This window comes from Drosophila gunungcola, chromosome 3R (assembly GCF_025200985.1).
Source record: "Drosophila gunungcola strain Sukarami chromosome 3R, Dgunungcola_SK_2, whole genome shotgun sequence".
Lineage (NCBI taxonomy): Eukaryota > Metazoa > Arthropoda > Insecta > Diptera > Drosophilidae > Drosophila > Drosophila gunungcola.
In genome coordinates, this window is record NC_069139.1 from 4,620,227 (window position 1) to 4,647,065 (window position 26,839).

Consider the following 26,839-nt stretch of genomic DNA (forward strand, 5'->3'; position numbering starts at 1 on the left):
TTCTAAGTTAATTTATTATACAAAGACGCTCTGATTTTATTTATAATTCAAAACCCGCAATTAATCATTTTAAATTCCCCAATAAGGCAACAATAAGAAACTTGAAAATTTACATAGCTGCATGAATATAACCCTTTTAATTTGAATTGCCTGAACACAATTTATTCGAAATTCTCCTCAACCGCAGTAGAAATTCCTTGAACAAAAGCCAAAATGTGACTTCATTGAGGAGCTGGACAATTAATTCATACGCCTACAGCAGCCAGCCGCATGATTGACATGAGCAACGCTTGGGCGTCCATATAAAATGGCTTTTAACCCAAATACGCAGCTACAAACAAAACGTGGCTGGCTAACTCAGCACGACATTAAAACATTTATGGCATATCAAAAAACCAAAGCCAAAAAAACTGCCAAAAATGAAAATCAATGAACCAAAGCAAAGACATGTAAAGACAAAAAATAACAAAGCAAAATAAAATCACAACAAAAAATTGAAAACAAATGCAACGATATTTCCTCCCCCGCACGCTGAATGACGAACAGCTGATGGTAAATGCAAGAATTAGGCTCCTACTTTAACAAGTTTAAATTGCATTTTTTGAAATTCTCAAACCTTTCACTCAAAACTTTTGGATGAGTACACATGACAAGCTTTTGGACCAGTGCGATTAGCGAAAATAGAGAAAAATTCAAACGGCTGTTAAGGCCCCCAAAAAATAAACGACAAAATGCCATCAGATACAAAATCACAGATACAACTACACGCAGCTACAGATACAGATACATCCGACAGGTTAACGCAAGAGAGGACGTGACTGCGTCGAAATGACTTTGGCTCACAAGATTCATTCATGTTGCTAAAAGGCAAATACGCGTATCTTCTAGCATTTCCCAATTGCACTTAACGTGTTAAAAAAATAGTAAGGAAGTTGAGATAAAAAGATACATAGATTGAGGACACTTGAGCTCCGAGTGTTTCAGCTACATTTTAGCAGCAAAAAAAGAAGGGAATATTTTTGTACTCACTGCTAAATACTCTTTATTTTATTTTCTACATTTCAATCACAAAAATGGTTCGAATTTTACAACTTTTAAAGATTTTTGTAGTAAGAAAAATATTTATTTTCATTGTTATATTTTAAGTTAATAAAAAATATATAAGTAAAATTTGTTGTTCAACTTTTATAACCCAAAAAAAAATCTAACGGATACACTCTAAAAATACTTGGGGTATGGAAACCCATTTGCATGCTCAACGCTGTTTGTATCTTGATCTAATGCTTCTATTTTCTCTTCCCCTATTTTTATGTTCTACATTTTTTGCATTGCGCTGCTGTTAATTGTCTCAAATCAATGATGCTGCTCATGGTTGTGAATAAATCGAGCGATAAGGAACAAGGAACGACAACTAGTCGGACAAAGTATCTCCATCTCAATCTGTATCCGTAGCAGCTTTATTGTTTTTTGTCTCTATGTTCGCACGATGTCGTAGTTGTTGGCTCTTAAAGTTCGTTTTCGTTCATATGACGAATTTTTGGGTCATTGTTCGTGCTCAGATGTGTGCTGGGATGATTTCTTTTTAATGTTTTGTCATGGTTTTGAATAGCAGGGCACACGCCCAAAAGACCCAAAAATGTGGGGAAAGGCGTCTTGTCTGTTGACAATTTGACTTTTGTTTTAATTTTTTCTCTTGTGGATGTCAAGTGAATGCCTCATTGTCTTAATTCCCCACTTAGAGATCTTATTTGCACTATATATTTTGCGATTAAGATGTTGTTATAGAAAACTTCGTGGGTGGTGTGGTTTTTTTTTTGTTTTAATAAATAAATAAAGTTTAAAGATTTGTTCCAAAGGATTGTTGACCATTAAGTTTAAATAACAAAGCAACTATTTCCAAATTACTTGAACAATGAATTTTGCCAAGGGTTAGTTGGCATCCCGGATAATATTTTCCCTTTTGCTTCAGGGTGGAAAATTGCTTGCTTAACATTTCAGCCGCTACCCGCATTTCACACGCCAAATGGAGTTTTTGCCGGGGGGGTTTTCAAAAGCAATTGAAATATTAAATTGATTACCGATATAAATCGAATGGCAAGCAAATGCACATTGGTACAATAAAAATGATTCACTTGCGGCCGCTTCAAGTGGCATCCATCGGATGCCCATATATGTCGGGGAGTTGCAAGTTCGGGTTGAGAATGGCAGATACAGGCGACCGACCATATGGCACTGAAAGCCAAAAGGCAACTTCAAAGGCACCATTCTCATTCACAATGTAGCCTCTTTGTATCTCTGGCTCAAGAGGCCCTCTCCCCCTCCCATTTGGCCCCCTCTTTTGTTTTTTCCCTGTACGCCAGTGCGCGTTTGTTATCAAATTGTTCAATTTGTACAGCTCGTCGGCTGCCTGCCTGGTGGCATATTAAAGCAATTGTCTAATGCCACATGGCTGCTGCTGCTGGTAGTCGCGTGCCTCATTTCGAGGAGCCAGGGGGTGGTACACAGAAAAATAATCAATGATCCCCACAAAATAGCAAAACATTTTCAAAAAATGATAATTATAATAATTTTAGGTCTAATTTTAAACAAATAAATATTCCTAATTAGATTTTCAAAAAAGAAATATATTCATAAGGAAAATGTATTCGTGTATTTAATATAATTTTTTTTATTTTAAATTTGATAACTAAATCCAAGTTTCTAGCTTGCTTAACTTGTTTTTTGTTTCAGTGCAGGATATGGGGGGTGGGAGGATGGTTCAGGAATGGGGCGCCATGCTGAAATTTCCATGTGTTTTGTACTGCGTGTGTGGAGAAGAAACCCGAGCATGTGAAAAATATTTTAATTACGCGCTTCTTTGTTTCCCCATTATATTTTTGAGTTTTTTGTTTCTTTTTTTTTTTTTGAGTTAGCTATTTTTGTCAAAAATAATTCGTTCTGCCACAATAACAACAATGAACATTTGATGCAGCCGGGCTATCAAATAACTTGGCAAATGACGTAATCTCCGGGTTTGAGTGTGCGGGAGAGCTTGCTTGGAAATTGAAATGGTGCAAAGTACGAAAAAAATAAAATAATATAGCCAGAAACATAGACATTTTCCAAGGAAAACGCTAATTGAAGGCTGAGTGTGTATTTTGCCACTGGCTGGCATGTTGTGCAGCTGCTAGGCGATGCTTCACATGAAGATACATGAGAATTAAGACCAGTAATTGAAACAATGTAACAACAAGTGGCCAATAAATTGCGCCCTTAAGATCTCTTCAGCAAATATTTATTTATACGTAAAGTTTAAATTGATCATTAACATAGCCTTAATGTATTTATACCATTAGATAATAGGATTGCTACCCTTCATCAATTTCGTCCACTCCCAAGCACTTTCCATACTGAATTCGATCAGCCGAAACGAAAACTCCGCCACCCCCAGCAACTTTCGCCCCATTGACCAGCGATCAATGCCCTTTTGATGCAATCTACTAACTGTTTAACTCCATGCCGATGGCTTCATTTGCTTTTTGAGCCACGGTCAACTTCCGTGCAAACGCATCGGTGCATTTTTGGCCGACAGCAAATCACAAATCAAAACAAAGCAGGCAGCAGTCGATGGTCATGACAAAAGATTTTAATTGAATTTGAAAACGCAATGAGACGTGTATGGGCAGGGGCTCGAATCGAATCGGATTGGATTGGATCGTTTGGAATCATATGCGATAGTATGGAATCGTATGGGATCGATTGCTTTTGTGCGGGTGGTAAGGTTAGGAGAGGGAGAGGTAAAGGGAGAGGGAGAAACGAGGAGGGTTACGCGTTCCGCATAACAATTGTCAACAAATTTATGAGCACGCCAGTTAGGGAACCCAAACCAGCAAGCCGTGCCTATGAAAATACTAAATTAAAATGCTCATGGCAGCTTTCTGCTACTCCTGATGCACAGAGAAAAATATAGAAAGCCATAACAATTTGCAAACCTATGAGTCTAAGAATTTTATTTTACATTTTCATCACAATATTAAATTAAAAAAAAATTCCCTATTGAAAACTTTTAAAAATTAAGTGCCTTTTTTGTATTTAAAACGAACATAATTATTTTCTGTGTGATTTTCTTGCAACTAAATCAAAAACAAATCGCTCGTACCATTGGATGATCAATGGAACGCCACAAATGTATCTTTTATAAAGCGAGGATGGGCCAATCATTTTGAATTATTTGTTTGTCTTTCAGCTCCGCTGTGTTTGCATTCAACTCGGATCCAAGACCAGCAGCCGCATTATTGTCAACGAGCCACTTTAATTTCCGATTTTAATGACTCTACCCATCGGATTTCTGGCCAGAAGAAAACAACGCCCTAAAACGGTGAAAATCCAACGATTCGAAATTCCAACAGCTATGGTGGCAGGCGAAAAAACCATTTTCCAATAATCTAAATTTAGATGAAATGAAACACATTTCAAATTTTCATGAAAAATGTCGGACGGAGTGAAAGAGAAAAATTTCTGTATCCGAGAAATGCCGAGAAACACACTCGGCCAACTATATATATACGTTTCTGTGCATATATCTATGCCTATATATATATATATATATATATATATATATATATATATATATATATATCGGCCATATAAACATTCACGTTGCGGGTGTACGTAATTTGATTTTGGTCTGTTCTTTTTTGGCTTTTATATCGCAGGTTTTTCAATGCACAAGATACAGACTTGGATGCGTATCTGACAGATATACACCTTGGCCTGCAGTAACAGAGCGTACAATTTCTATAATTATAACGCCCAGGTGTGTGCGCCCACCAAATTTAAAAACAAAAATTAGGAATTTATCATATCAAGAGGCTGTTTGACTGTTTGACTGTTTGCTGTCCTCTGCCCAGGTAAACAAACGTCACGCGGAAGATGTGATATCTACGAGACCAAAATGATATCTCCGAGTGCGATATAGTACGTGCAGTTATGCTTGGTCGCCGGTAATCCGAGATCCGAGATCGTAGAGCTGTTCGGGCCTCTTGACGTCGTTTTTTTTTTTTTTTTACTTTTTATTCACACAGTCTAGGCACACTTCAACTGTGCAAAATGCGACGACTATGAATAGCGGAGAGTCGAACAGCAAAAGCAACAGATACAGATACGGCTGAGATAGAGATACAGATACAGATTCGGGCGAGGAAACGTGCTCCAGCGGCGTGTGTCATAAAGCTATCTAACAGATACAATGCGAATGCTCGCTGGCGGCCAAAACTCATTCTTCTTTTTGTTTCGTTTGGGGCGTGAGTCAGATCCAAAAGGCAAACAACACACTCGTCAAAATAACAACAAAAATTTATGTCAGCAGTGCCAAAAGCGTCGAACGAATGAAGAAGATAAAAAAAAAGGCGGCAAATAAACAGAAGGAATTGTATGTACAAACATACATATAATTGTAAAGTGTGTCTCATGAATATAGGATATCGATTGATTCCAGTTCAAAGAGCAGAAAAAAAATTAATTCGACCATTAAAATTTATTAATTTTCGAGTTCTAGTTTTAATGATACATTTTATAGAAGATACCGTACGCGATTGTTTCTTGTTTTTTAGGAAGAGATCTTTACGCACACAAATTTTAGGCAAATTGCTTCTTTTTTTTTTTTATTTAAATCGTGTTAATTCTCATTAGCCCTAGACTTTTCTTTGCTTTGATTTACAGCTATGAAACGCACGGTTAATACATACATACTTCCACACAGACAACTATTCAAATGTAATCGCTAGCTGTGCATTTCAAGTGAACGGGCGAGCGCCCAACAGGTAGCCAATGGATGATTGCGAGCAGAACCCCAAGCCCAAAACCTGAAGCAAACATTGCTGCACACCCGCAATAATAAAAGTGGAAAAAATAAAACACAAGTAAAAACAGCAACCGCAACCTCAAAAGCGACTATTGCTGATGTTAGTGTTGCTTGAGGTAAGGCAGGAACCTAATTAGATCTCTCGCAATATCTCCGACAGACCCAAAGTATATGCAGGTATATTTCAAAAATATTTTAAGCTGCTTAACAATCACTTCAGATTGTATGTTCTCTGAAAGATTAAAAATATAAAATTAAATGGGGAATTTGATCTGGTATTGGTTTACTTGATTGTGAATACTCAGAAAAGATGAATGGCGTTAATAAAATAAGGTAAGATATTTGTAATCTACAATCGTACAGGTTTAATTTAAATAAACAGTCAACTTTGGACGAATGTTCTTAGATCTTATACCAACATAGACAGTTTTTTCATCCATCTAAAACAATTTAAAATAAATAATTTTGAAATTCTTATTGTTATGTCCATTTCCTCAATTCCTTGAGTTTTAATTAAAATGTGCACTAATAAATCCATTGAGGCGTCATTAAAAATGCAACGAAATGGCAAATAAAATTCAAGTCGAGACAATAGGGATAATAAATTGTGTACCCTCTGGGGAAAAGGGTGAAGCATAAACTCTTTTTGGGTCGCACGGCTGACCGGCCGCATGTGAACGTTGAGTTTGGCCCGCATGTCAAGCTAACGAAAACAAAAACACAAGCCAGCGACGACAGCAATTGAAAAGAGAAAGTTGCAAAATGAGAAAAACACAAAAACTTCTAGCAAGTTGAAAAGTTGAAAGCCGTTAGCGGTTCGCAGCGAGCGGCAAGCGGTGGCATATAGCCACTATATAGTGGGCAGCGGTCGCTTCGGCTTCCCAGGTCCCAAATCCAGTCCGACACCCTCCCACTAAGGTGATAAGCCAGCGAGTTGGGTTCGATTTTTGGTTTTGGTTTGTTTTGTATATTTTTCTCTTCCTCTCGGAATTTTGTGTCTGCTGGAACGAGTTTTACAAATTGTCAACGCTTTGCTTTTGGCAAATACAATTTGTAGACAGGCAAACTAGTTTGCAGCAATGCCAGAAACGAAACAAAAACAAGAATAAATGCTTTTGGGCAAGTTTTCCGACTATGCGATACCTGGTATAATCAATAATCCGATCGGTCTAGATAACACTACAGAATTCTTGGATATTTTCTAAATGAAATGAACAAAAAGATCTGGATCTTGCATCTTATTATTAAGATAATTTGCAATGGCATAAATCGATTAATTTTGATAATTAAATGTAGATAAGCGTTCAATATTTGTGAAAATAAATTTATCAAGGCAAACAAATTTAAAGTTTATTAAAGCGAAAGATAAAGTTATTATTAATAGCTTTCCAACCCGTTAATAAAATAGTTTTGTGTTTCTTTTCGAATATCCGTCCAAATATTAAACCTGATATAAAAACTTAAAAATATACAAATACGAATTTTGGCAGATTAAATCTCATGATCCTGATGTTCGCAAATACAAGTTATAAGCTTTATAAATTTTAAATTGATCATAATAAACAGTTTTAACGTTGTCCAGGTCTCAAAGTTCGATTTTTTGCACTTCAAGCGCATACCCTGGCAATATAGCGGTACCTAACAATCCGCAATACGAATATCTGAATCTTTGTATCTGTGCAACATAATTTTGTCATTACGAGGCGACACACAAACCCTCGTGACCGGCCTGCATATGGGCAACAGATGTTGGGCAAATACAGAAATGAGAGCTGCGGCGATATACGAGATATAAGATACAAGATGCGACCAGGTAGTGGCACGCCCCCGCCCCTTTTCCGCCCCGAAAGTTGACTTTTGTTGGTTTGCCTTTAAGTGTGTTTGCTTGGTTTTCATTTGATTTTTTTGGTTTTGAGGGGCGTGGGCAGTGGCGGTAATTCATGCATCTTTCGGTTAACTTTGCTACACTTTTAGTGCACAGGAAAAAAATAAGATTGGTGTAGAATCACAATTGGACAATGTTAAATTAAAATAAGTTTGACATTTTCAATAAAAATGTAAAAATTTTCTAACGCATTGAATTGAAATACTGTTATCTAGTCCAAAGTTATATGTTAAATAATCAAATTGATAATCATTGTCATACAAATAATTCTTTCGGTGTGGGGGTTTCCCCCCCTGGGGTTTTAGGTCCCACTTTCAAAATCTCTATCGCCCCTCTCCTTTATTGTGTACGAATGGCCGAGTCAACAAAGAATTCATAATAAGAACAACAAAGGCTGCACAGGGCAATCAAGTGTGGGGCCAAAAACACAAAAGGAGAGAGTGAGGGAGAGAACACGGAGAGAGTGCTCTCGCGAAGAAGAGGCGCACAAAAAGGAAGTAACTAAAAATAACAAACATCTCGTTTGGGTTCCTCCGATGTAAGGTGGAATGAACTCAGAACCCACGATGGAGGAGAGGCAAAAAGGAGACGCCGAAGAGACAAACCAGACACAGCGAGATCCATGCCCCAAAACTGATTGAACTACAGTGATCACTCGTTAAGGATTCTCAAAAAACGTACACATTATCAACGAAACGAATATGAAATCACCACCTAAAATAAACAAATTTCACACAAAAATTGTGTTCTACAGTTTCCAAATGAAATTTGTTTTCTTCAATCTTTGTAATTCATGTATACAATAAATCTCACAAGATTCCAGGAATTAAAAAGCTTAACAATTGTTTATCTAACAATAAAAGAGATATAAATCAGAAATGGATCATATGTAGTCTTTCGGTCTTCCTTCGAAAATTAATTTAGAAATGTTCCTGTGTTATTAAATTTTTCAGCCGGCAGATATTTACCTGTAAGCATACTTAGTATTGACTGTTCAGAATTTGGTTTAAGATTCCAGGAATTAAAATGCCAGGCACAAATTAATTATTTACTCTGTCTTTGACTTTTTTGCTTTCAGTTTGTTTTCCAATTTAACCTTAAATTGTTGCTAGAATAACATAACTACTCTTCTGTCCTCTATCGCAACATTAACATTTTATAAAGTGATTGTAAACTCTACATATTATGTCAAAAATTTTAAAGGGAGCTTTTTAAGTTTTGTTTCAAAGAATTTTGTATGTATATACCAAATATTATTTTTCACCAGCTTGTGTAATACAAAAATTGCCAGTTTAAGAAACGAAATACTTTACACCTTTTTTCAAATTTTAAAAATAAAACCAATTGCTACTTTATATATTTTTCTAATATACTTCGATTTAAGAACCGTTGAATTTAATGCAAAGCCTATTTTAACCAACCATGCAAAATAGCATAGATCTTCGAATTTTGTTTATAGCTTACTTATTTTAAAAGATATTTAGTTGAGACCTAAGTAGAGTATCCTTGATAACTGTGGTATTTTTTTAATCGTCTATGTATAAAAGTAAAAATAACAGACATTTGCAGTGGGAACTCTAAAGTTTCAATCTTTAAAAAATGTATTTTACGTATTCTAAATGACGAAGATATTTTAATTATGACAAAATGAGACCTGCCAACTGTAACTTTTTAGGATTGGAGGTTCTCCTGAACTGATCGACTTACCTTCATCCAGGAGACGTTCGACGTGGGTGAAGACATTGGGAAAGGCGGCCAGCTGCTTGCGGTCCTTGAGCAACTGGGCCAGATAGTCGGCGATGCTCTGTGTGCTCTGCTGCTGCTGCTGCGGGGTCAAATGGGGCTGGGTCAACGGAACCACCACCTGCGGCGCCTGCTGTGCCTGCGCCTGAGCCTGGGCCTGAGCCTGAGCTTGAGCCTGAGCTTGAGCCTGGGCTTGAGCCTGTTGCTGCGCCTGCTGCTGCTGCGCCACCGCAACCACTGCTGCGGCTGCCTGTTGCTGCAAGTGCTGCTGCAGTTGCTGTTGCACAACGGCTTTGCTCTCACAGACACTCATTTTTGCTGTGTTTGTGTGTGTTTGTTGGTTTTTTGGGGGGATTTTTGTTTTGTTCTCGACGAGATTCTGGTTCTGATTTACAACTTTAAAACTTTGTTTCGGTCTTTCTTTACTTATTGTACACTGATTTGCTACTTTCAACACGCTTCTGTGGGAGTTGGGAAATTCATTAAGTTTTTTGTACGCGAGCAATTTTCAAAACGGAAAACGAAATGAAAACAACTCCACCCAAAAAGTATTTTTTACGATCTGCAGCAACAACAACGCAGCGGGAGAGAGAGAGAGTGAGCGAGAAACTGAGAGCGCAAAGCAAAGACAGAAAATTCCTCGGCGATCTCTCACGCACACACGGACATTATACAGTAAAACTGTATATGCGACGGAGATGAATGAAAGCAGAATGTCAAAATAGCTGCTTCTCTCTCTGGTTCGCTCTCTCCCTCGCTCAATTGGCTGCTGCAACATCAAATACAACAAAAAATATTTAAATATTTTTAAAATGAAAATTATTTTTCTTATTTCCATTGGTCTTGGGCTAGAAATGGTGAAATTCCTTTGCCTGGACATTCAATGAGAGGGCAAACGCATTGGAAGTAATTTAAATGGCTGAAAATTTCGCAGAAATATGCACAGTTGCTGATTATGTATTTGTTGTTGCTGCTGGATGGCTTTTGGCTTTTGTTCTTCGTTTCGCTTGTTTTGGATAGTTTTTGAAACACACTTCTCTGAGGATTCCTTTTTCAGTTGTTTGTTATGTATATTGATTTTATTCGAGTCGGGGAATAGCGAACGGATCTCGGGACTTTTCTGAACGATTCCTATCACTGAACCGTGCGCGAAGAAAGAGAAAAACTGAATGAAACTGAATGCGAAGTGAAGAGCACAAAACGCTGTAAGTGTGAGATCATGGCTGTGCGATCGCGGGGTTGCGTTTTCGGATAACGATGAGCTCTCCGCTCTCCCGCCACGTGACGTCACAAAGTAAGATTTTCGTTAATAAATCGTTCGAAATAACATAATTTAAACTAAAAAGTGTAGAAATTTACAACTCGCTATAACTGTATATCCAATGTGCAAGTGCTTATAATTTTTTGTTTAATATTGGCTAGTTTAATCATCACAAACTGAACTTAAATTTTACTTGTTATGAAATTATTTATTTGAAATAGTTCTTACAAAATCTGTATAAATTTCATATGGCTGTTAAAAATAAATGTAAAGTATTTTACAAACCGAAGCTGAAATAACAACTAAATTTGTTATTTTTCCCATATTAAACACAATACTTTTTAAGCTTTGTGACGTCACGCTCTCTCAGGTCTCGCTCTCGCACCACCGCATTGCCAGCATGCAAGATCACTCCCAGGCGTTGCCACCCTGCTCAAACAGAGTTGCGCAGCTGGTTAGCTTATTTCACATATTGTGCCCTAATCCGCGATTAACAAAGTTGATAAATGGCAAAACATTTCCAAAGCAGCTAAATACAAAAGTTAGTGATTAATTTTCGGCTAAAAAATTTCGCATTGCTTAAATAGCAACTAATCCCCAGCGTTGCCACCTGGTCGCTGGTTGGGCCACCACTTGGCGCGTTGGCGTTGAATTTGAATTAATTAAGACAGCCTGAGAAGTGAAGGCAGTAATTGCGCACGGAAATTGCTGGCAGATTAGAACCAAGCGGCACTTTGTTTTGCCGGACATATATGCGGGGGCTAGCATCTGGGGCCAAAACACCATGCAAATAAGCCCCCGAACCAGTACTGGCCAAATGTTGGTGTTAACTTGGTTAACTCTGCCACAAAATGTACATATGTGGGAAAATTGGCATTCGCGAGCATTTCGATGGACACACCATATAAAGCGACCCTAGGCCGGCGACAACTTTTACTTTCCATCGCAAAAAGACACTTTTCGCTGGCTTCCGTGTATTTGGCGTATTTTACAAAAACACCACACTGGAGAAAATATTTTGTGTGCTCGAAAAGAGCTTTTTAAAATCGTTTCATATGTTTAAAAAACGTAAATTTATAAATTCTAGTTGTTTGCATACCATTTTTTAATCTTAAAGAATAACAAAAAGCCTATCAGAAACAAACTTTTTTTAATAAAAGTTGAATTTTTGAAGAGAAAAGTTTTAATTTTTGATTTTATATTTGTTTATTTTATTATTAGTCAAATGAGATCTTTAAAATACAAAAAAAAATTTCAAAAGGGTCAAAAGAAAATTCAAGAATGTTAAAACTTGTTGTACAAATTTGTAAATTTATTTATTTTAAACAAAAGATGTTTTAATGCTTAATATATATATAATCATTTGGTATATATAATATTTATATTATGTCACTGATCAAATATCTTTTTCTATAATATTAATAATTATTTGCAGTGCAGCTGCACCCGCATGCACTTAAATGAGACGTGAAAGTTTGGAGTGGACAAAGACATGGATGGACATTGGATTGGTCATTCCATTGGAAAGCAGGCGCCCACCACCGGACCTCACCTGGCCAAGTTATTCGAAGCCTGGCCGCAAGTCCCACCAAATTGGTGTGTGCACTTGGCTCAAACCGATCGAATCAGTTCGGATCGTATTGGCCTGCGTGTGTGGGCCGACATTATATTATACGGCCCCATTATACAGTTTTACTGCCATTGAAATATGTGTCAATGTGCGTGGCGATTGAGACATTGTATGCTTATGGATTTCCGATTCAAATCTCTGGGGCCAAAGAGACCAAAGACTGAAGCCCTTTCCAATCCGCACACCCACGTCACCTGGTATTTTTTTCTTTGGACATCTGGCAGATCCGAAGTGTTAAGTTTTCCGTGGGCCGTTAATCTCTCTAGGGCTTTGGAATTTTCCTTTTTTCGGCTTTTGGGTCGTATGTGGTGTGTGGCTTTGTGTGCAGGTCGTTTTGGGCAGCACTTTCGGTTTTGAAAAACCAAAATTGGCCGCAAAACAAAAGTTTTCTAGCAGCTGCTAAGTGCGGCGAGAAAAATACTTCAAATTCAAAGTGATAAAATGTATTATTGTTCATTTTGTACAGCTATCTGCTTACATTTTGAATTATGAACCAGATAATATATGCATATTTACCAAAAAACATATATACAATTTCTTCAAGTCTTGTATAAATTTTATTTTTGTATAATTATTAACAACATAACTGTACTTTTCTTTATTTGTTTTGTTGTTTGATAAAAAAGGAATATTAAATATTTAATATATTCATAATGAATATAACTTTTGTTTATCAGATTCATGATTTTTAAGGTAATTAATTTATTAATATGGTTTTGTAAAAGTTTATGCCTGATTAGCTAAGTTGACGCATTGTTTAATGACATTGATAAACATTGTTTAAGGGCTTAAAAATATATTAAAATCTAAGAGGTTAAACTGTTCCATAGTTTTGTATTAAATCGCTGCCTTAAAGCGAAGTGAGTTATTAAGCTTTATTTGGTTATAAACAAAAATAATGTTGCATCTTAAATGCACTTCAATTTTTTGACCACTTCCTTTTAAGCAGGGGAATTGCTTAAAAGGAAGTGGTTCCAAAAACGAAGGCCAACACTCATTGCTGGCAGGAATCCTTTTTTGTCCACTGCACGTTTGGGCCAAATGCAAATTTGGCCAAGATATTTAACGGTTTTGTGCATTAAAAGCCGAATTAAAGATTCTTTTTCTTAATTTACCACCGACACAGAAATGTTCGGTGTGAGAGTGTGTATTTAGCAATATGTTGGCCAAAAAGCCAGGCAGTCGGCCATTAACCAGTTTTCAGTTGTTTCCATTACGCATGACACGCGGTCGTGTGGGCGCCTCCGGTTTTCCAACTTTTTTTTTGGGGTTTTTGAGGCCCACAGAGAAGCTGAGCTGCAACACCCACACAGATAGTGAGTATCTTTCAGATACACCATCGCATATGCACCAATATGCAGGCTAAGCCACCAACTAAAACGTCAAAAAGCAGGGCTTTAAAAAAAAATGCTTTAAGTAGAAAATTTAAGTCCGCATATTGGAATAAAAATGTCTTTAAATTATTTAAAAATACTATAAAATGTATCATTCAGATAAAGAGCTATCAAAATAAAACGTATCTAATCTTCCTATTTTACATAACCGACGTATCATTTTGGTTAAATATTGAAAATAGTTTAAAATGTATTTGTTTTAATAATTTAATAATTATCTTTTAAAGCTTTTAAGTTTGTTTATTAAATGGTTTCTTTTATAGTACAATTATAATAAAATCCAGCATTAACAAAAAAATAAATTGTACAAATTTTTTGAAAAGTTAATTTATAATATTTTTTTCAAACATTTTTTCAGTATCTTGTAAATACTTTAACAACTAATAAATATATTACAAAAGTAATCTTTTGTTATTTCTACCGACACTTTAGTCGCCGGTGCGAATGCATTTTCTATGTCACACTTTTCGTCCCACAGGTGGAATCGAACCAGTCCCCCACGTCTTCCGTTTTCCGAGTCCACGTCCATTCATAAAGTTTCCACTTTGCATATTGTGCTCGACCAGCTGATTAGATCCAACAAGCCGCTGACTAAGCGAAACTTAGCTAGCCACGATCCGCAGAACGCGCATGAATGGGTTAACTCCGGCGCGTTGGCTTTTTCATTCACAGAAACCTCGTTAGCTTGGCTTTTAGAAACAAGTGTTAAACGCCAGGAGGAGGGGCGTGTGTGTGGGCGTATGGCGTTGTGGTCTTCAACATTCGTCACGCCCACGCCCCCAACAACATCTAATTTGCTGATACATTTCGATGGCTGCCGAGCGCTGCGCACTTACAGTCGAACGTCTATAACTCGAAAAGTTCAGTTTGTTGAAAGCGGTTTAGTTAAATTACCAATTAATAATTATAAACTTGTTCTAGTACTTCACTTTAAAAGAAACTCCCTTTTGAAAATTGAAACCTATACCATAACTACTATAAATCAATTAAAATCGTAGCTAAAAACTATTTAACTAATTTTACAAGGCCAAGTTACTAATAAAGTTGTAAATAAAATATCAAAAATAAATTGTAAATATTTTCATTTAGTTTACTTTGATCTAACTAAAGAAACCTATACTTAGAAAATGACTGTCTCCATAAATCTTCAAAAATGTATTTTTTAGCTACAGTTTCAAATCTACTATAAATTTGTAAAATCTTACTAGAACAAAGACAGACTTTAACACCGTTTAAAGCTGGTTTCAACAATTAAATTACTTAGAATTCCTTTTTGAGTCATAGAGAAATGACTATGGCAATATTTTTAAGCCAAGGTGGCCTGTAATTTCTTAACCATTTTTCGGTTATGTGGGTGACGGAATCTGTAAAAGCATGGGCTGGTTAAACAAGTTTTATTGGAAAATTGATCGCGGCCCAATGCTCTTTCAATTGGCAAATGCATGTGCGGTGGGCGCCCGTAAGTCAGCAATTGATTAAGCGCCCGATTATCGATTAGTTGGGACAACAGCAAGTCGCAACAGTTTTAGATGAACTGGGCGAGCGTGGGCCATAAACTGGCACAATTTAGCGGGCGAAACACGAAATAAAAAGCGCGATCGGCCAAATTTTGGGAGGCGACTCAACTCGAATCGGCGACAACAATAAACATTTGAAACAAACAAGCCACAAATAAGGAGAAGCCGCATCCGCATCGAGAGATCGAGTGGGATGCGAGTTGACGCCGATGTTGATGATGATGATGATGATGATGCCCGGCCAAATGGTTACGTGAATTCGTGAAATGGAAACATTTAGTTTTATATCTTTTGCCTATATGTATACACACACAATGAAATAAAGTAGCAGATTTACAATATGCCATGGTATCTCTGCCTAAATCTACAACTAACGCGTAAACTTCTTGGCCTGGTCGCGGTTGACCTGCTTAAAGTGCCGCTGCTTGGAGGCCGATCCCTCGTTCATCTTCTTGTAGAACCCGAATCCACCGCCGCCCACCCGCTTCTCGGGTCGATCCCGCTTGGCCGCGCCCACTTTCAGGTCGACCACGGGCGGCACCAGGAATCCAAAGCTCTTCGACACCGCCTGCAGGTCCAGCGTGTTCACGTTGAAGATCTGCTTCAGCTGGTGCGAATCGTAGGCACGCACATACGACTTGAAGGCCTCCTTGGCCGACTGGTTGAGGAAATAGTTCTTGGCGATCAGCTTTTCCAACTGCAAGGTATGAAAAGAGGTACTTTTAATATATAGGTTGGTTACATTTTTAAATAATTATAAGTATAAGCTTTCACTAGCTTTTGTTACACTAATTCGGACAACCTATCTTGGGAAAATGTATTTTCCACTAAGAAGACAATCTGTTAACATCTTTATCTTAAATGTTGTAATGTGTTCTAAATTATTAATTGTTATTAGATTAGCAAGGTGACCTAACATAAACATAATAAATTTTAAAAAATTTAAAAGAAAAAAAATTCAGATTAAAATAACAAAACTCCAAATTTTGTTTACTTTATGACGTATCGAAAAACGCAATAATTTTTTTCTATTTTTATCAAATGTTTGTGTTTTAAATGAATCCTTTATATGTCATTGAAGGTCTTACGATGTCATAGATCACAGATATTATAGATATTTGCATTCAAATTTTATTCAAAATTTGTATAATAAAAATTGTAAAATAAGCTTTACGTCAATTTTTATAACAAAAATTATATTACAAAAATGGGTAAATAAGTTTAATTTTAAATTTTTATAAAAAACAATTAAAGACTATGCAGCAAATCTCAAAAGGTATTTCTGCAGTTCAACATTGACCGCTTCAAAAGTTTAATGATTTCTAGGTACAATGTAATACATAATGTATACATATATATGCATATTTTAATAACTACGTAATTTGAATTAAAAAGTTGCTTATTTGCTCACCTGCAGTTGAATATCGGCGATCTTTTGCCAGGAGAACTCGAACTCGTTGAGTGGCACCTTGGCGGCCTTGAGGTAGCGCAGGAAGCCCAGCTCCTCGGGTCGCATCAGGAGGAGGGCGTGGCCCGAAGTGCCCGATCCTCTGGCCGTACGGCCCACCCTGTGAATGTACTCGCGCGGATCATCTGGGGGATCGTACTGCACGATCCAGTCCACCTGCGGAATGTCCAATCCACGAGCCGCTACATCGGTGCAGAGCAGAATGCCCGATTCGGCATTGCAGAACTGGAAGAAGGTGGTCGTTCGCTTTGTCTGCTTCTGTTTTCCATGGATGGAGGTCACCGGCAGGTCGATGTAGTTGAAGAGTTCGTGGTGGTACTTGACGGACATGCAGGACGAGAAGAAAACCATCACCTTCTTCTTGCGATTTTTCTTGAGGAACGTGAAGAGTACGAGCAGCCGCTTCTCCGAGGGGCAGACAATATAGCCCTGTTCGAGTCCATCAACCGTCGCCGTATCCTGGTTATCGTGGACTCCCACATAAATGGGTTCCGACTTGAGGGCCAATTTGGACAGGGCTTCAATGCGAGCCGTTTGTGTGGCCGAGAAGAGCATTGTCTGGCGGCGTTCTAAAGATATCAAGAAAATGTATATAGATATAAGAAGGATGTTCAGGTTTTATTTGGCTACTCACTTGGCAGCAGATTGATGATTTGCTTGAGCTCCTCCTCGAAACCGATCTCCAGTATCCGATCCACTTCGTCGATAATCAGGCACTGCAAGTTCTTGTACAGAAAATCGGGCGAGTTCTGCAGATGATCGAGCAAACGACCCGGTGTGGCCACCAGAATGTTGATGCCCTTGCCCAGCTTTTCGCTCTCCACCTGGCGATTGGATCCGCCCATTACCAGGCCGTAGGTGTGATGGTGGTGTGCCATGAGCTCCTTGAGCACACCGAACGTCTGCATGGACAGTTCTCGCGTGGGCGAGATGATGATCACGCCGGTGCCGTTGCGGGGCATAAAGCGCAGCTTGTTGATCAGCTCGACGGCGGGAATCAGGAAGGCCAGCGTTTTGCCGGATCCGGTCTGGGCAGCGCCCACCAGATCACGTCCTTTCAGCAGGGGCGTCAGTGATTTCGCCTGGATTTCCGTCATCTCGGTGAAGCCCATTTCCTTGACGGCGCGCAGTGTGGCCTCGGAAACGGCTCCCTTCAGTGAGGCAAAGCTGCGATCATCCGAATCCCGGTAATCCAGGGCCGCCAGAGAGGATTCCACGGTGAAGGGCTCATCGTCTTTGGCTGGTTTGCCATTCTGTGGCTTGGATTTGTTGGGCAACAGCTTCTTTTTCTTCGCTGGCACCGGGTCATCTTCATCTGAAATAGGTTATGTTTGTTAATAAAGGTTTATCATGGATGAAGTTCATATAAAATTGATTAAATTCAGTTGGTTTTAAAATGGATTTCATGCCTGCCCTTGGCAGCATTAACTCGCTGATCCAGAGCTGCTCAAATTCGCCTTTAAATCATCATTTTGTTGTCTTTAGTGTCTTAATATAAATTACTTAGTTTTAATAAAGTAAGTTGCTTTTGTTTTAACAGTCTTTTAAGTTATTCATATTAAAATCAATCTTAATTAAATGTTTTTAGACAAGGATTTAAGAAAGGGGTATAGGTTTATTTTGAAAACGAATAACATTGATGTTTCGTGCATTTTTTAAGATTTTAAACAAAGTCAAGCAACAAATCTTTCTTGAAAGTAAAAAATCGAAAAAGATCTTTATAGTTAAGTTGGATTTTATTCTATTACTGACCTTCCTGCTCATCTTCATCACTGCCGCTGGCCACATCCTCCTCATCGTTGATTTCCTCCTCCACATCCTCGTCTTCCTGATCATCTTCATCAGAATCTGAATCTGAATCCGAGTTGGCCACCTGAATTTGTTGCTTTTTTGGCTGCTGTTTCTGTTGCTTCTTTTTGGGCAGCGGCGCCTCCTGGAAATCCGCCTCTAAATCGTCATCTGCGGAGTTTGAAATAATTTGTTAACTATTATACATTTTCAAAATGTCGCAAGACCTACCCTCTTCCTCCTGCACACGTTTTTTGCTATGTTTCTGCTGTTTCTGACTGGGTTTATTGCCATTTTGTTTGGGTGGCTCCTGAGTTTGGGGCTTGTTTTTTGCCTTTTTCTGCGTAAGCTCCTTCTTCATCTTCTCCCGCTTCACTATCTTCTTCATCAGCAGCTTCTCACGAATCGACATTCTGCTGGATTAGCTTGATTTTTTAATTATTTAATACACTTTAATGGTTAAAAACAGAATTTCAGAATAAAATAAGGCGCACGTGTTGCAGTCTAGAGGTGGATAAACATCGATACAAGCATAGAAGACATCGATGTTTTCCAGTCGTTGGTCTTATCGATGTTTGGCGGGGCAACATTGATGTTTTCCCATCTCTACTCTGCTTTCCCTCTGCCACAGTGCTGTTTATGTTAGATCAATGTTAGGAAATTGATGACCATGATCTACATAAAAATGTTAGGAAAACGACGATTTAACATTGTCGCCATTCACCACAAAGGAAGCGATAATTGATAGCTGGTCTTATCGATAATTTAGTGATATAGTGTAACTATCATTTTTAAAATTGAAAAATCGATTTTGAATGATAAGAAAACTTAAAATTGTATTTTAACATTGATTTATTGAAATACTTCTGTTAATCACATTCCTATTAAGTCTGCATTTAGATATTCTTATTTTTATGACTTGACTTATTTATCATTCAAATAAAATAACGATAAAAATAAAATTTTCCTATAATAAGATAAGGAATTTATTTATTTAATAGGAATCACCTTGTTCAGGGCTTATATTAATTCAAAAATAAGCAGTCATATTGTTTATTTATTTGATATTTATTTAACAATAAGTTTCATTCGTTTAATACGTTTTGGATTTATTAATAGCAATATTATATGAAAGATTTGGCAACTCAAGTAATTTTTTTATACAGTTCAAAGGGAATCTCCCTTTGTTTGATAATAACAAATTCGACAGCATATTGCAAATTTTGGTTACACCCTATCATTAGCCATAGACAAACAAAAAGAGGCACTGTTGGCTTTAAGGCGCAAGACTTATCAATTTTGGCAGGGGATTTCCCCTGGCTTATCAGGGCCATCACATAAAATACAAAAGTGTATGAATTAAAACTAATGTCAACCGTTTACTTAGTGCGACATAATCTGTTCCACGTTCTTGCGCAGATCATTGCGACCACAGACGCCGAGGGCGCGACAAAGGCGAACGAGGAAGTGTTTGGGATCGTGGCACTCGTCCTCCTCGATGAGCTGCAACAGACGCAGGATCTGGGATTTCAGATCGTGCGGATAGCGCTCCTCGATGCCGTCCATGGCGCCCTCGCCAATGCCCGCCGATCGACCCAAACGTCGCCAGTAGCGTCCCAGTTCCTCGGATAGTTTCTTGAAGATGGCCGAACGTTTGCGATCCGTAAATGCAGCCGGAGTGGTATAGTTCTGGATTGCAGGCGTGGGTGCTGGAGCCACAGCTACCGCCGGATGTGGATAGGCAATCTGAACCGGAGCTATGCGAAGTTGATGACGCAGTTCCTCGGCCAAGCGCAGTTCCTGGTACAGATTCACCGACTGATCCCGGACATTTGCCGGCGGTGTATAGCCAGCCAGAGCCTCGATCAGCTTCGGTTGGTTAATGGACAACCGACGCAGTGGCTCCACATTGTCCTCGGCCAGTTCGTCGGCCCGTTCCAGGCAGTCAATCAGATCCTCAACGCACCGAATACAATCCATTCGCCGCCGCGAACCAATCTCATCGGCGAACAGCGCCTTCAGCTGCTCCACGTCCTCCGTGCATCCTTCGATGGCGATCTGCTTGAGGATGTCGTAGCTCCAGTGGTTGCCTCCCGTCATCGTGACTAATGTACCTGTTCTTTTGATCGAAAACGATAATATTTGTATTTACAGAAATCCAAAGTTGCCCATCCCTTGTCTGGTTCAGTATGACCGTATGGCCAAACATTGTCTTATCAGCAGTGCGACCACGCCGATAACAATCAGTTTCGAAAATGCCATTTATATACCATAAGTTAGTTATTCTTTCTAGTTTTTGTAAGCGAAAGCTCCGTCGGTTAGGGAATAGCCAAACTATTTTTATTTCGACTTTGCTACCTTCCACTTCGACATCGTGCACGATTAGTGTAACCCTCCCGTTGTCCGATTAAAACCATCGATAACCGATAACAGAGACTCGGGATGCCATCTCTACCAATCGGGCCAAAAAACCTACAAATTGATGGAAATATCTATAAACGTCTTTGTTTTCCTGCTCTACACTCTGGTTGTGATCTACCTTCAGCATTTTGTCAACAAGTACACGGAGCTTGTGCGCAGCCTCTAGATGCTGGGCCTGCAGTCGTACGCCAGCTCCTCGGAGGGCGAATCGGACCATGAGGACGCCACGACCAAATCCGGATCAGGAACCATTCCCGCTCATCTGCTGCCCGTGGACAAGACGCACTCGCTGTCCACGGCCATTGCGGTGTGTGCGGCGCCGGCGGTGGTGCCTCTTGGAGCCTCGGCGGTGCCCCGAACTCTGGATCCCACGCTCAAGGAGGTAACCTACAATCCGCGCTACGAAGAGATGTATGCGCCGGTGAAGGGTCCGGAGCATCCGGATCTCACCATGCAGCAGCGGGCGCCGCGAAACACACTGGCCGGCTATGTGGAGAAGGCGCACATCAATGCCTTCGAGTTCGAGAATCAGCGACGCACCTTCCACACATACGGCTATGCCTTGGATCCCAGTGTGGACGAGCAGGCCGACGGGCAGTCGTTTGTGGGTGACCTGCAGTCCGCCTACGATGACAATGGCAAGACGGTGTTCGAGGCGCCCAAGGCGAAGAAGCTGCGCAAACAGGAGAAGAACGACCATCCCGAGGACATCGAGGGCTTTCTGGGCCCGTGGGGCAAGTTCGAGAATGAGGTGTCGGTGGCCAAGCCCAACGAACAGGAGCGCGCCGAGCTGGACGAGCTGCTGTCCAAGCGGCACAAGCGCGGACGCATTCCCGAGGACAAGCCGCTCGAGGAGAAGTCCACACTGCACAGTGAGTAATGCAATGCAATTTGCGGGAAAACATTTGTATGTTATAAATCCCTTTATTTTTTTCTTTATCACCACCAACAGTCAAGGATGCCTACGACTACCAGGGTCGCTCGTACCTGCACGCTCCGCATGATTTGGGTGTAAATCTGCGCTCGAATGCCCCGCCACCCAAATGCTTCCTGCCCAAGGCGCACATACACACTTGGTCTGGCCACAACAAGGGTATTTCATCCATTCGCTGGTTCCCCAAGACCGCTCATCTGCTGCTCTCCGGCTCGATGGACTGCCGGGTGAAGCTGTGGGAGGTGTATGGCGAGCGGCGATGCATTCGCACCTTCTCTGGCCATCGGCAGGCCATCAAGGACATTGCGTGGAACAACAGGGGCACCAATTTCTTGTCCGCCTCCTACGATCGCTACATAAAGCTGTGGGATGCGGAAACGGGCGATGTGGTCTCCCGGTTCACCACCCGCAAAATGCCATTCTGTGTGAAGTTCCATCCGGATAATAGCAAGCAGCATCTCTTCGTGGCCGGCACCTCCGATAAGAAGATCATTTGCGTAAGTAACAGCCACATAAATAGCTTTCAAATTATAAGTATTTATTCTGTTGAATCCACAGTGGGATACGCGCAGCGGAGATATTGTGCAGGAATACGACCGGCACTTGGGCTCGGTTAGCACCATCACCTTTGTGGACGACAACCGTCGATTTGTGACCACCTCGGACGACAAATCGATGCGCATCTGGGAGTGGGACATACCCGTGGACATGAAGTACATTGCCGATCCGACTATGCATTCCATGCCGGCCGTCACATTGGCGCCGAATGGCAAGTGGATGGCCTGCCAGTCGCTGGACAACAAGATTGTCATCTTCTCCGCCCTCAATCGCTTCAAGATGAACCGCAAGAAGACCTTCACCGGGCACATGGTCTCGGGCTACGCCTGCCAGCTGGACTTTTCGCCGGACATGAGCTACCTGGTGTCGGGCGATGGCGACGGCAAGTGCTACATTTGGGACTGGAAGACGACGAAGATGTACAAGAAGTGGCAGGCGCACGACGGCGTGTGCATCAGTGCCCTCTGGCATCCGCACGAGGCCAGCAAGTTGGTCACCGCCGGCTGGGATGGCCAGATTAAATATTGGGACTAAAGATCCGCACAAAATAAACCTAGATAGACGTAAGCCAAAACGATTTGTAAATTGATTGATTATATTGCATACCCATTATGTTCAAACTGCGGCTATTCACTGTCTTTGTGGTAGCTATAAGTGAATTTTATTTACTTTTGTCCCTTGACAAGCCCCCTTTATTGAGAGGATTAGGCTTTATTTACCTTCAGTCGTGATAAGAGTGGGCATGCGCAGTGCATGTGAAAGTGCAAACAACTCGACTGATGGTCCGTCCACCACCCAATCTCGCCCAGCCACCCCCACAAGCGAGCCAAAACATATGCGAGGTGTTGGCCAAAATCGATATTTTCCACGAAAGGCGCACAAACGTCGAGCGGATGGTAAAAGTTCTGCCAGATATTTAAAGTCTAACGAAACGGAGTCTAACGGAGGAAAGGAGATGCATTAAGGGAATTTAGGCAGAAGGAGCACCCCAAGCATCAGCCAGAGAGTCGCAAGAATCCCGAGAATCCTGCCAATCGGCCATGGCCAAGCCCCACTCGGATGCGGATGCCTCTGGCCTGGGCTACGCCTACCAGCTGCCGTCCGGCGGCCTCCTGCTGCGCCTCAAGTCGTCCCTGTCGCAGTTCAGCGACCTGTTCAGCGACTTCAGCAGGTACATCTCGCCCGCCTATCACCACGACCGCTGCGAGCGGTCCGTCCACATGCGGCTCTACTCGATGCACAAGCGCGAGTTCGTCATGGTCTTCCTGGGCTTCTTCACCTGCTTCGGCTTGGGCATCGTCATCGGGTTGACGGGACCGCCCATCACCAGCACCTCCTCGCTGACCGCCCAGCAGATCCTAGCGAACACCTCGCTCGCACACAGCCCGACGGTCCTCGCCACCGGACCCTTCGCCATGAAGTCCCCGCTGACCACCACCTACTCCCAGCAATTGTGGCTCATCGCCAAACTGGTGACGGACAACAACGACGGTGGGTAATTGAAGGATTCCTGATCAGCATCACTGGGTGATTTGATCTAGCCGTGTCCGTATGTCTGTCCGTCCGTTTATAAGGAAACTAGCCAGTTTTAACCCTGCTAAAAAGCTATCTGGACTATCAACAAGCTATCAACCGAAAAAATAAATGAAAAAAAAATAAATTATACCTTTTGCTTTACGAATATTTTTCGAGATAAAGTAATGGACAAAGAATTTTATTTTTAATCATACACGCATAATAATCGAATTATAGTCGCTTTATAAAATATTGAATTTTTGTAATAACTTTGACTTTCCTTCCTTTCTTTGCTTTCTTTTTAAATGTTTTATTATATTAATCAAAACAATATTTTTTTTGCATATATTTATTTGTAAGCTTTATAATATAGTTATATCATCTATCTGTTATTGGAATTTTGTTTAAATATTTTTTATAAATTAGAAATTATTTTTTTTTTAATTCTAGCTAAAACGATAATCATTTTCTAATTAAAAGTATTTAAAATTTTATGGTGTTCGTTTTTATAAGATATACATTTTGGTAAAAATCCCTGTTTTCTGTAAATTAAAAATTTAAATCTTTGCGTTTTAAAATTTTTAAAAAAGAGTCTACTTTCTTAGTTAGAACTAAGAAATGTACACACATTGGTAAATCATTCCGAAGTGACATCTTTTCAGCGTACAAATTTAATTTGTAATTTATTTATTTATTGATTTTAACATCAATAATAGGTATTAAAATTGTCTGTGATTTTACCATTTTCCAGACGAGCGCTACGACAAGAGTTTCCAGGTCAGTGTCTCCATTGATGGAATCAACGAGCAGCACAAGCCGCAGAACGTTTTGGGCTCCGGAGTTTCGCATAACCGGACACGGCACTTGGTCTGCGTGCGCAACGACTGCGAGGAGTTCACGGTGATGCATCTGGGATTCCTGGACTACGCCCACTACATCATAACCGTGCGCTTCTACGGACTGGAGTCCTTCCACCAGAAGTATAATATACGCAGCATTACCTTTTACGTGAGTGGCATGGTTTTTCCTTATGGAATGCTTACGAACTTTTCACTTTAGTTCAAGACCTACAGTCCGGAGTTCACGCAGATTGAGATCTGGTTTAGATGCATCTTTCTGCTCTTTACCTTCGTTGTTTTAGTAAGTGTTATGAATTTATACATAGAATAAGAATGGATATTTTCTAACTTGAAAATTTAATTGTATTTTTCAATGAATTTATATGTATTTATATTTTCCAGGTTTATTTGCTAAGGTTATTTAAATAATATATTCTTACTTCCAGTGCTGGTATGCGCACACCTTGCGCAAATATCCCATCTACGATTGGTCCATTGAGCAGCGATGGTTGTCTGTTCTGTTGCCCCTGCTTCTGCTGTATGACAGTAAGTTCCGGCCTTAAATGAGACCCATAAATAAGGGGTTTATACCGAAGATCTCCGCCCCACAGATCCCTTTTTTCCGCTCATATTCCTGATGAACTCGTGGCTGCCCGGAATGCTGGACGCCATCCTCCAGGCCACCTTCCTCTGTGCCCTGCTCATGTTCTGGCTCTGCATTTACCATGGACTGCGGCAGAACGAGCGCAGTTTTGTACGCTTCTACCTGGTCAAGGTGATCGTCGTCCTGCCCATCTGGCTGTGCGCCATCGTCCTGGCCACCTGGGAGAAGTGCAATGAGCTGAGGGATCCCACATACAGTCACTTTGTGGACACCAAGAACTACAATGTGGGTGCACAGACTTTAGGATTGGATATTCAAATTTGTAACATACAAACATATGTATATTTTCAGGGCTTCAAGATGTTCTTCTACATCGCCTGCTGCATGTATGTGCTGTATCTGGTGCTGCTGCTACTGCGAGCATATACCGAACTTCGATCCATGCCCTATTTCGGTGAGGGCATATCTCCATAATGCCAACTAAGTTTAGGCCTTAATACTCCGTACGTTTCCACAGATATGCGACTGAAGTTTCTCACGCTGCTCATGCTGTTCGTGCTTTCCATATCCATCACGGTGACCACCTGCCGCTTCGGCTTCGGCATCCTCGAGGACAACTTTGTGGCCTCACTGAACACCACCTATCGCAGTTCGGCGCAGTTCATGTGCTTCTACGGGCTGCTCAACTTCTACCTGTACACCATGGCGTATGTGTATTCGCCGGACGGACGCTTTGCCCAGGCGGAACTGGCCGTCACCAAGGACAATCCAGCCATTTCCATGATCGACGACTCCGACGAGGACGTGGTCTACGGCTCCGACGAGGAGTCGCGTCGCCCTCTCACCGCCGTGGGCGGCGGTGCCGGGAAGAACGACTACGACAGCGATTGATCGGAGATCGAGGAGCCCGTGGAGACTGGACTCCAAAATGTTCCATAGCGCAAGCGAGGGTTATAGTGCTAAATAAGTGTACAAAATATTCTCTAACATTATGCATTAATTAAACGAATTTCCGAAATTAACCTGTGCAGTTTGAGTTTTTAAACTGAAGATTACCTACTTATTATTTTAAAATATATTTAGTAATTCATGTTTAAGCAGAACGCAGTTAAATAAATCAATTTTGTCAGTTGAATGTTGAAAATGATTTGGAAGAATAAAGTTTTAATTGCATAGGCCAATCAAGAAAAGTTTTAAGCTTACTTTAAATGGCAAACATTTTCTTACTAAACTTTGGAGATTGTTGGAAATAAAAATGTGCCATTTAGTTAATTAATTATGTTGAAAAAGAAAATTTAATTGTATTGGCCAGTTAAGTCGTAAATTTTACTTTAAATAACACAAATCTAGATATTTACTTTAATGTTTATAGTAATAAAACATCAAATCTGATCGAATATATTAATACAACTATAAAAGCTGTTGAAATATAAGGGCTAT

The 26,839-nt window shown here is 40.2% G+C and overlaps 6 protein-coding genes across 13 annotated transcripts in view; 3 read left to right on the top strand and 3 right to left on the bottom strand.

Moving 5' to 3' along the window:
* The window catches only part of LOC128262226 (protein held out wings), a 38,992-nt gene extending 28,328 nt beyond the window's left edge, over positions 1-10,664 (bottom strand). For 7 of the 8 annotated variants that reach the window (XM_052996400.1, XM_052996391.1, XM_052996382.1 and 4 more), the window contains exons 1-2: positions 10,505-10,664; positions 9,435-9,931 (exon numbers count right to left, since the gene is read on the bottom strand). In XM_052996400.1, the coding sequence (XP_052852360.1) occupies positions 9,435-9,783 (349 nt within the window). In that variant the 5' untranslated portion in view covers positions 9,784-9,931; positions 10,505-10,664. The remainder of the gene's footprint in view (positions 1-9,434; positions 9,932-10,504) is intronic. The other variant, XM_052996374.1, reaches the window with a different exon arrangement.
* A 4,870-nt stretch (positions 10,665-15,534) lies between these two features.
* Positions 15,535-19,060, bottom strand: LOC128265363 (probable ATP-dependent RNA helicase pitchoune). Its single transcript, XM_053001325.1, has 5 exons — positions 18,760-19,060; positions 18,493-18,699; positions 17,375-18,055; positions 16,684-17,309; positions 15,535-15,969 (listed from the first exon to the last, which is right to left on the bottom strand). Exons 1-5 carry the CDS (start codon positions 18,938-18,940, stop codon positions 15,643-15,645), a joined length of 2,022 nt encoding a protein of 673 aa, XP_052857285.1. The 5' UTR covers positions 18,941-19,060; the 3' UTR covers positions 15,535-15,642.
* A 551-nt stretch (positions 19,061-19,611) lies between these two features.
* On the bottom strand, positions 19,612-20,741 carry LOC128265483 (fas-associated death domain protein). Its single transcript, XM_053001521.1, has one exon. The coding sequence runs from the start codon at positions 20,626-20,628 to the stop codon at positions 19,912-19,914; it is 717 nt and encodes a 238-aa protein (XP_052857481.1). The 5' UTR covers positions 20,629-20,741; the 3' UTR covers positions 19,612-19,911.
* A 269-nt stretch (positions 20,742-21,010) lies between these two features.
* Positions 21,011-21,115, top strand: LOC128265503 (uncharacterized). The gene has a single exon (XM_053001539.1). It carries the CDS (start codon positions 21,011-21,013, stop codon positions 21,113-21,115), a length of 105 nt encoding a protein of 34 aa, XP_052857499.1.
* On the top strand, positions 21,116-23,061 carry LOC128265376 (pre-mRNA-processing factor 17). The gene is made up of 3 exons (XM_053001350.1): positions 21,116-21,821; positions 21,902-22,380; positions 22,442-23,061. The coding sequence occupies exons 1-3, from the start codon at positions 21,116-21,118 to the stop codon at positions 22,973-22,975; spliced, it is 1,719 nt and encodes a 572-aa protein (XP_052857310.1). The 3' UTR covers positions 22,976-23,061.
* Positions 23,062-23,126: 65 nt separating this feature from the next.
* Positions 23,127-26,732, top strand: LOC128265396 (transmembrane protein 181). Its single transcript, XM_053001378.1, has 7 exons — positions 23,127-23,932; positions 24,708-24,964; positions 25,016-25,096; positions 25,242-25,341; positions 25,407-25,684; positions 25,751-25,853; positions 25,917-26,732. Exons 1-7 carry the CDS (start codon positions 23,482-23,484, stop codon positions 26,288-26,290), a joined length of 1,644 nt encoding a protein of 547 aa, XP_052857338.1. The 5' UTR covers positions 23,127-23,481; the 3' UTR covers positions 26,291-26,732.
* The last annotated feature ends 107 nt before the right edge of the window (positions 26,733-26,839 follow it).